At 50.6% G+C, this 8,232-nt stretch overlaps 1 protein-coding gene across 1 annotated transcript in view; it reads left to right on the top strand.

Annotated features, from left to right (window-relative positions):
• The first annotated feature begins 381 nt into the window (after window positions 1-381).
• TNFRSF11A (TNF receptor superfamily member 11a) overlaps window positions 382-8,232 on the top strand; it is a 53,007-nt gene continuing 45,156 nt past the window's right edge. The window contains exons 1-2 of the mRNA XM_007457533.1: window positions 382-754; window positions 1,569-1,704. Of these exons, the coding sequence (XP_007457595.1) occupies window positions 382-754; window positions 1,569-1,704 (509 nt within the window). The remainder of the gene's footprint in view (window positions 755-1,568; window positions 1,705-8,232) is intronic.

Genomic DNA, 8,232 nt, shown 5'->3' with positions numbered 1-8,232 from the left:
GCGAGCCCGGCGGGCGCGGCTCCCCGGCGCCCTGCCCTCCCTGTCGCCGGGCTCCCCGGCGCCCTGCCCTCCCTCTCGTGGGCAGCGGCTGCTGGCCCCGCTCATCACCCGGCAGCCGTCTCAGCGCGTCTGCGTGCACGTGTGCTAACCTGCTCTCTGTCTTTGTCCTATGCGCCACCGGCGGCCCCCAGCCTGGAATTTCTGTGGGCTGCCACGTCCAGGGCATGGCGCTCAACAGTGAGAAAGAGGACTGCGTTTGTCTTAGATGTGCTTGTTTAGCTCAACAAAGCGAGCGCCTCCTCCAAGTGGGCCGCCCTGCAGCAGGCTAAGGAGACGCAGAGCTGGGGCATAGCTCTTGTCTTCCGGAAGCGCCCGGCCTAGATGCGTGCAGACAGAATGCAGTGGGACACTCGTGCCATCAAGAGTGCTTTCAGAGTGGTGGGCGCCCAGGACAAGAGCACTTTAACCGGACTGGAAGTGTCGGCGGAAAATACCCCCTTTTCCTTACCGTGCGGTTGTGTGTGTCCAAAGCACAGAATGAGGGGCAAGGGGGCAGCATGTAGGCTAGGGGATCAAGACTGGTTTGTGCTCTGCCTGGTGGTGGGAACGGTGGGGAGACCAGACCGAGTGCGGCGTTTTCAGGCGACCCTGAAGAGGACAGTGTTCCTGGGCTCCAAGGGCAGGCGCGGGGCGGGGCCAGCACTCAAGGGCCTTATGTGCAAGGAAAACAGTTTAGATTTTATCTCCGTGTATTGTGAGCTGGGGAGGGACGTGATCAGATGTGGAGGTCATGGGGAAGGGTGCCATGGCGCTGGGGGGAGGAGGGGGTCCAGGGCGTGGTAAGGAGGCCACAGCCCCTGCTTTGGGGAAGAGCTGGTACAGGCTTGAATCGGGTCAGGAGGGTGGCAAGAGAAAGTAGTGCAGGAGCGATTTCAGAGCCAGCAGGCTGTGCTGGGCGCCGAAGATACAGGGCAAAGGATGTGGTTGGACCTATTATTAAAAAAAAAATGTGGTAGATGTCAAAACAGAACAGCTGACCGTTTGATTGTATTTTTTCACAGTTTATTAAGGAAACTTCTGTCTTAGTCCAAATCAGAATCAAAGCAGGTGCAGGTTCAAGTAAAGAAGGATTGTTTTTCCCCCAAACAAACAATAAAGAAGGTCGCAGTTTAGGATATGGAATCGCATCTGCTGTGGATTATCTTACTGGGAGGCAAAGGTCCTTAGACCCCACTGGGGTTAAAAAACAAGCTAAGAGCCCCAAGGCATTGGCTCTGCAGGAAATTTGTGTGCTCTGGAATTCAGAGCCATTTCCTGACCTAAAGGTGTCTTTGAATCAGAGGTTCAGGATGTAGGCAGAGTTTTAAAACTCAGGACTAAAGAGATAAGCAGTCAGTGACCCCCCCCCAAAGAGTCCAGCGTCAGAGCTGGTGTGGCCTGCGTCGTGGTCTTCCCACGCTGGCCTCAGATAGGTCACCTGCCCCCAGCAGAAGCAGTGTTTACCTTGGACCCACAGCTCAGCGAAAGCTTTTTGCTTGCATGAGACACCTTTTCCTGGTGGCTATTAGCGCCTCAGCTGAGTGTTTCCCTTCCTCTCTGCCCACCCCCGCTTCTGCTCCCCGCTGCAAAAAGTCCTAGGCTAGCAGGTGACACAGAGGTCCGTCTGGCCCAAGCAAAGTCAGAGAGCTGCCAGATTTCCAAGTGGTAGGAAGAACCGACTGCAAAAACTACCCTTTCGGTTCATCAGAGTAATAATAACTCATTACATTTCCTGTGCAGTGTTGAGAGTACAAGAGCCACTTCCTCCAGCTACCAGAAATTTGAAGACTTTCCATTAAAAATGAGGAAGAAGAACTCTAACTTTTTGTGAATGTGATGGTTAAACCTGGCAAGCAGGGAGAGTGGACTGTGTGCCATCTCACAAATCCTATTAGCGCTGCAGTGTTTGCTAGCCTGGGTTCTCGTTACCCACCCCCAGAATGGGAAATGAGCCACTTTTCTAAGGTTCTGAGTTTTAAAAAATATTTGTTCCTTCTTGGAACATACTTAGCAACTAACTTAGCAGTGTATCCTTAAGTAGCACCAACAGCCGCCAAATTCATATCCAGTTGGAAAAAGATCTGTCGAGGGTTCTCAATTTTGTACCCAAGGTAGAAGAACAGGATCATGTCTGAAACGTCCCTGGTAACTGAGAATCTGTTCCATTTCTCAAGCCTAGTAGAGATTATTCACACCCACCCTTGCTATTCCAGTACATTATTTAACAATTCCCAGTGGCAGGAACTTCCCTATAGCAGAATCTAATACTGTGTCACAGCTTGACTCCGTTTCCTCACATGGATTCTTTCATGGGGGTAGAGGTCAGTTGGCCGGCGTCCTCTTTATTTCTGTGTTCCTCTCGTTGAAGGTCGTCAGCCCGCTGCTTCCCCTTTGCTCCGGTTATCCACGCTACTCCCTTTAACCTCTCTGTCAGCCTTTTTTCCTTTCAATTCTCTGGACCCTGGTCTTCCACTTCCATAAGACACTCTGGAAAACGTCAGACTTACCCCACAGCCTGTGCCCTGGAGAGTCCCCCACCTAGTAGGGAAAATAAGACAGCCCCGTCTTCAGTCCTTGCAGTTAAGTAGGTCTGAAGCTGCCAAGAGCAAGACGCCAGGGGAGCGCACAGGGTTGCCGTGGTGAGCTGGGCAGGTGGCGCTTGTCTGGGCCTGGAGGGACAGACATGAGTCTGAGGGCAGAGTGAGCAGGGGAAGGGGCAGAGGTGGGACAGGCAGAGCCAAACAGGAGAAACTCAAGTCCTGTCCGTTTGTCCGGGGCCCAGAGCTGGCCAGAGACCAGGAAAGGCCAAGGGCAGCTGGGGATGGGAGCGGTGCTGGTTAGTCACGAACAAACCTCAGGAGGGTGTTGGGACTCTGCCCTGTGGACGGGGCGGGGTGGGGGGGCCCTGGACCCAGCATCCGCAGCTGGGAACTTGTTAGAAATGCATGTTCTCGGGCCCCACCCCAGGCCCACTATATCAGACACCGTTTAACCACCTCTGCAGGGGATTCCGACGCACACTCGAGTTTGAGAACCGTTGCTGTAGACGTGGGATTCCATAAAAAGATTTTGAGCTCAGCTGTAAGTTAATATATATGGTTAATGTACTAAAAGCACCTGCCTCTTGCTGAATCCGTCCTGTGTGCCAGACATGTGCTAGGTGCTTTACATAGATTTTCTCTAATCCTCACTCCACCTTGCCAGGAAGATGAGAAAAGTGAGGCACAGAGAGGTCCAGTTTGCACAGCTCATAAGTGGCAGAGCTGGAACCCCTCCCAGGTGTCCGCCCCAGCTGCATGGCATTAACCCCTCAGGGGTTATGCAGTCGCCTGTACAACAGGTAAGCAGCAGAGGAAGAAACTTCCAGGACGTGGTGGCGGGGGGGGGGGGGGCAGAAGCAAGCTCTTTTAGCATTTTGGGAAATACCAGTTTGCATTCGTGGGGCTCGGCTCAAGGAGGTACATTTATTGAGGCCTTTCTCTTGTTAACTGTCATTGAGGAGAAGGAATAACACTATGACTTTAAGGCTGAGTTTAAACAGGCACCCTGAACATTCTCAGCATAGAGTCCATGTGCCAGTTGGTCCCTGACTCAGGAGGAAAAGAAATGTGACATTTTGAATCATCTTTGCCACTTCCTGAAGCAAAGGCATCTCTGACTCCTCTATGCCACACACACCCCCACCAGAAATAAACTGTACTGTACCACTGACTATAGCCCTGCTCCTGCGTTTGCCAAGACAGTTCACAGGCCATGTTTATCCCACTTCTGCCACCTGCCAGGCTCTGTCCTGGACAGGGTGGGGTGGGGGGAAAGTGCCCCTTCTGATGGGCTTAGGTATTCTGTGTCCCAGTTGGGATCCCTGTGACCAGGCCGTTGAGGTCCTACTTGGTTGTAAAATTACAAATAACCAAAGCACTAGAATGCACAACCAGTCATTTTTTTTTTTTAAGAGATTGTAAGTTCTAGAAGGAAGACTTTTTTGGGGGGTCGTGCTGCATTGGGTCTTCATTGCCACGTGGGCTTTCTTTAGTTTTGGCGAGCGGGGCCTACTTTTCGCTGTGGTGCACGGTCTTCTCATTGCGGTGGCTTCTCTTGTTGCAGAGCACGGGCCCTAGGCACACAGGCTTCAGTAGTTGTGGCTCACGGGCTCTAGAGCACAGGCTCAGTAGTTGTGGCGCGCGGGCTTAGTTGCTCCACGGGCATGCGGGATCTTCCCGGACCACGGCTCGAACCCGTGTCCCCCGCATTGGCAGGCGGATTCTTAACCACTGCGCCACCAGGGAAGCCCACAACCAGTCATCTTAACTGCATGGAGCAGTCCTCACGGGCAAGGGAATGCAGGTGTGACCGGCACCCGGCTGCTCTGTGCCTGAACAGCGAGTCCAGCGTGGCCTGGTGAAAGGGGCCTCATCCAGTGTGAGAGGCATTCTGTTCCCAGCATGAGGGACAGCATAAGTGGCTGGAGCAGCTGTGTTGTATGTTGATTAGGCGGACCTGTGTTCTATCCCTATTAGAAAAGACAATTTGAGCCCAGGAAAAGATTTCTGATCTTGATTTTGCAACCCCTTTCCCCCAGGGTGTCTCTAATTTTGCCCCCAATTGGTGCAACCTTTCCAAGTCCACACTTGGGAGTGTGAATTTGATTCAGAGCTAGTAGGAAACCATCACAGTTTTCTGTAAAGGGAAGTTATAAGATCACAACAGTCCTTCAGGAAAAATTATTCATTAATTTGCCTAGAATTCGAGCATTTGCTCTGTGTCTGGCACTGTGCCAGTCGGCTTATCACTAACTATCTGAATGGGCTGCCTTGTCTCTTTGTGAGGAAGCAGAAATATGAGGAAGGGAAAGCCTCAAGCATGGTGCCTGGCACGCAGTAGGTGTTGCATGAGGCCCACTCAAGATAAATGGTGTCTGTCTCCAGCGATGGGCGAGGTTGTTCTCAATGTCCATTATGTACATGGAGACAACTGTACAGAGTTTGGGAATATGAGAAAGTTCCGGCTCTCTGTCTTTAATGTAATCTCTGACTTGGCTACTCCAAGACCAGCAGTGTCAGCATCACCTGGGAGCTTGTTGGCGCTGCATTTTAGAAAGGTTTCCCGTTGATTCTTTTTCACGGTGAGGATTGAGAGGCGCTGCTCTGGACATGGCAGTGGGGGAGAGTCAGATCCCCGCACCTGGCACAGTGCAGCCCTTAAAGGCACCGAATAACTTTGAGTGGTTGAGTTTGTTCTTTGTATTTTTAAAATTCTCTATGGAAGTATACTTGCTTTACAGTGGTGTGTTAGTTTCTGCTGTATAACAAAGTGCATCAGCTATACGCATACATACGTCCCCATATCCCCTCCCTCTTGCGTCTCCCTCCCGCCCTCCCTGTCCCACCCTTGTAGGCGGTCACGAAGCGCCGAGCTGCTCTCCCCGTGCTGTGCGGCTGCTTCCCGCCAGCCATCTATTTCACATTTGGTAGTGTCTGTATGTCCATGCCACTCTCTCCCTTCATCCCAGCTTACCTTTCCCCTCCCCGTGTCCTCAGGTCCATTCTCTACATCTGCGTCTTTATTCCTGTCCTGACCCTAGGTTCATCAGAACCTTTTTTTCTCTTAGATTCCATATATATGTCTTGGCATACGGTATTTGTTTTTCTCTTTCTGACTTACTTCACTCTGTATGACAGACTCTAGGTCCATCCACCTCACTACAAATAACTCAATTGCATTTCTTTTTATGGCTGAGTAATATTCCATTCTATATATGTGCCACATCTTCTTTATCCATTCGTCTGTCAACGAACACTGAGGTGGTTTCCACGTCCTGGCTATTGTAAATAGAGCTGCAGTGAACATTGTGGTACATGACTCTTTTTGAATTATGGTTTGTTTTTTTAAAAAGTGTAGGTTAGTTGTGGCTGAGACAAGAGAAGATGAAGCTCAACTGTGTTAAAAAAAAAAAAAAAAGGGAAGAAGAGAGACGAGTTCAAACAAGTCCAGGGATAGCACTAGGTGTGGGGTGTAAAGTCTTGAAAAGCAAGATAGATGAAGGGTGCCGAGCAGGACAGTGATTATTCCGGAGGCCAGGGCAGTGGTGTCTGGTGCCCCAGCCACCTCGACAGGGAGGGTCCCCCCGCTGCATCTCCCCCCAGGTCCAGCATCCTGTGGGCACCTGCTCAGTCGCCAGCACCGGCTTATCCTTCCAGGAACTTTGAATCTAGTTGATGTCCTTGCATGTGGCCCTGTGAGGACATCAGAGCGTGTGAGATGTGGGATACATGAGATACATGGTGGGATACAGGAAGGGTGGAGGGTCTCATGGGTCAGAGTCCCCAGGCAGGGCTCCCCCGGAGAGGTGGGACGGGCTGAGCCAGGAGGGAGTGCTGGCGTTTGGATTTGTGATAGAGGCTGGGAGAGCCGAGCAAAGCATGGGAACAGGGTTGGCACAGGAGCAGGCGTGCTTAGTAGGGTGGCGTGTGGGTGGTCAGCAGGCACGGGGGATGCAAAACCAGGTTAGGGGGCTTGGAATGCCGGCGAGTTAATTGAGGATCCTGAGCGGGGCGTGACCCTGAAAGTGGTGTAGGGCTGTCTGTTGAAAAATGCTGGGGACAGGCGACTGGGGGATGGGGGCGGTGTGCTGAGGGCCTAGTTGCGAGCTTTCAGTCTACCAGGAGGAGCAGACACACGAAAAACAACCGTAGAGCATCAAAGGGATTGGGACAGGAGACAGTCCTGGTGGATGTGAGACCGTCTAGCGCAAGGGGCTGACCAGTCCAGGTGTGAGATCTGAAGTTAAACCAAAGTGGCCAGTGTGGGCGAGGTCATGTGTCAGACTGGTTGACTTAGGCTCCAGGGTTGAGTAGGATGACACGGGTTGGCTGGACGAAATGGAGCGGGGTGGAGGCTGGGGGCCGCAGTGTGTTTTTAGGCCTAGGATCCAGGGCAGGGCTGCTGAGGAGACAGTAGGAGGAGGGGTTGGGGTGAGACTGAGCACACGTGCGGGCCCGGGGAGCCTTGCTGAGGCGCTGGACTTCATCTTGGTCTTGAACGATCTCTGACCTTGCCACTAACAACCAGCAGTATGAGCATCACCTGGGAGCTTGTTAGAAATGCAGGGTGAGGCCCCACCCCACACCTACCCAATGAGAATCACCTTTTAATGAGATTTCCAGGTGATTCTGTGCACTTTTAAGAGGTGGGCGGGGGGAAGTCTAGTCCCTGCCCCGGCCACTTTTAGGGCTAACCACCTTATTAGCTTGGTCCACCCCCAGTATGGAGGCAGAGCCTAGGAGGGTCCTTGGCGTCCAGCAGACCAGCACACGCTTGGAAGCACAGGGGCCATTAGCGCTTACTACAGGAAAGAAGAGAAAGCAGTTCTCACCTCAAATGAATAAAAGTTAAAAAAACAAAAAATTCAACAATGGCAAAAAAAAAAATTCTTTCGCACTGGGAGAATAAAGGGGCATTCACTGGAGCCTGTGGGGTGACAATATGAGGACAAGGCAAACCCATCCTAATTACTGTGTTTAGGAAACTAACCTTCCTTGGACCTTCATTTCAGGTAGCTCAGGGCTGCAGACTTTTCTCACCCTTTATCTCCCCAGAAGACAAAGAAACTTGCAATTAAAGTTTTGACATGCAAAGTTATTTCTTCATTTTCCCTTAAGCCCTATGTTTTCTTGTCTAGGAGCAGAGATAATAAATACATGGGAGGAAAGTAAGGAGAGTTGAGCGAAAATCAATAGACCTTTGATATGCTCCTGTCTAAATAAGTGCAGCACTTTTTTTCTTAAAGGAGCTTATCTGGAATCAAGGTGGTCAGAGAAGAAAAATACTGATGGGGCCATAAGAAGCAACTTTCAAGACAGCTCATGAAGTCAACTGTAACGTTTGCTAAATCAAAATGGTGAATATACCAAGACTTCTAATAGGCCACAATTACTCTACATTTTTAAGGGTTTTTTTTTTTCTTTTTTTTAATCAAACCTGACCTGAGTCAGATTTCTTTTTCTCTGTATAATATCTATTTTTTAAAACTCTGGTGGCAAAACGGTGAAGACAGCAAATTTTACGTTATGAGTATTTTATCACAATTAAACGTAAAAATTAAAAACTCTTATGGCAAATATTATACTTCCTGCCTGGTGATAAAAATAGTATGAAGTGCTTATTATTTAAAACGTTATGTCCACTACAAACCTA

This window comes from Lipotes vexillifer, unplaced genomic scaffold (genome assembly GCF_000442215.2).
Source record: "Lipotes vexillifer unplaced genomic scaffold, Lipotes_vexillifer_v1.1 scaffold125, whole genome shotgun sequence".
NCBI classification, from domain to species: Eukaryota; Metazoa; Chordata; class Mammalia; order Artiodactyla; family Lipotidae; genus Lipotes; species Lipotes vexillifer.
The sequence above is the reverse complement of the archived record's forward strand: the minus strand, read 5'-3'. Positions and strand labels throughout refer to the sequence as shown.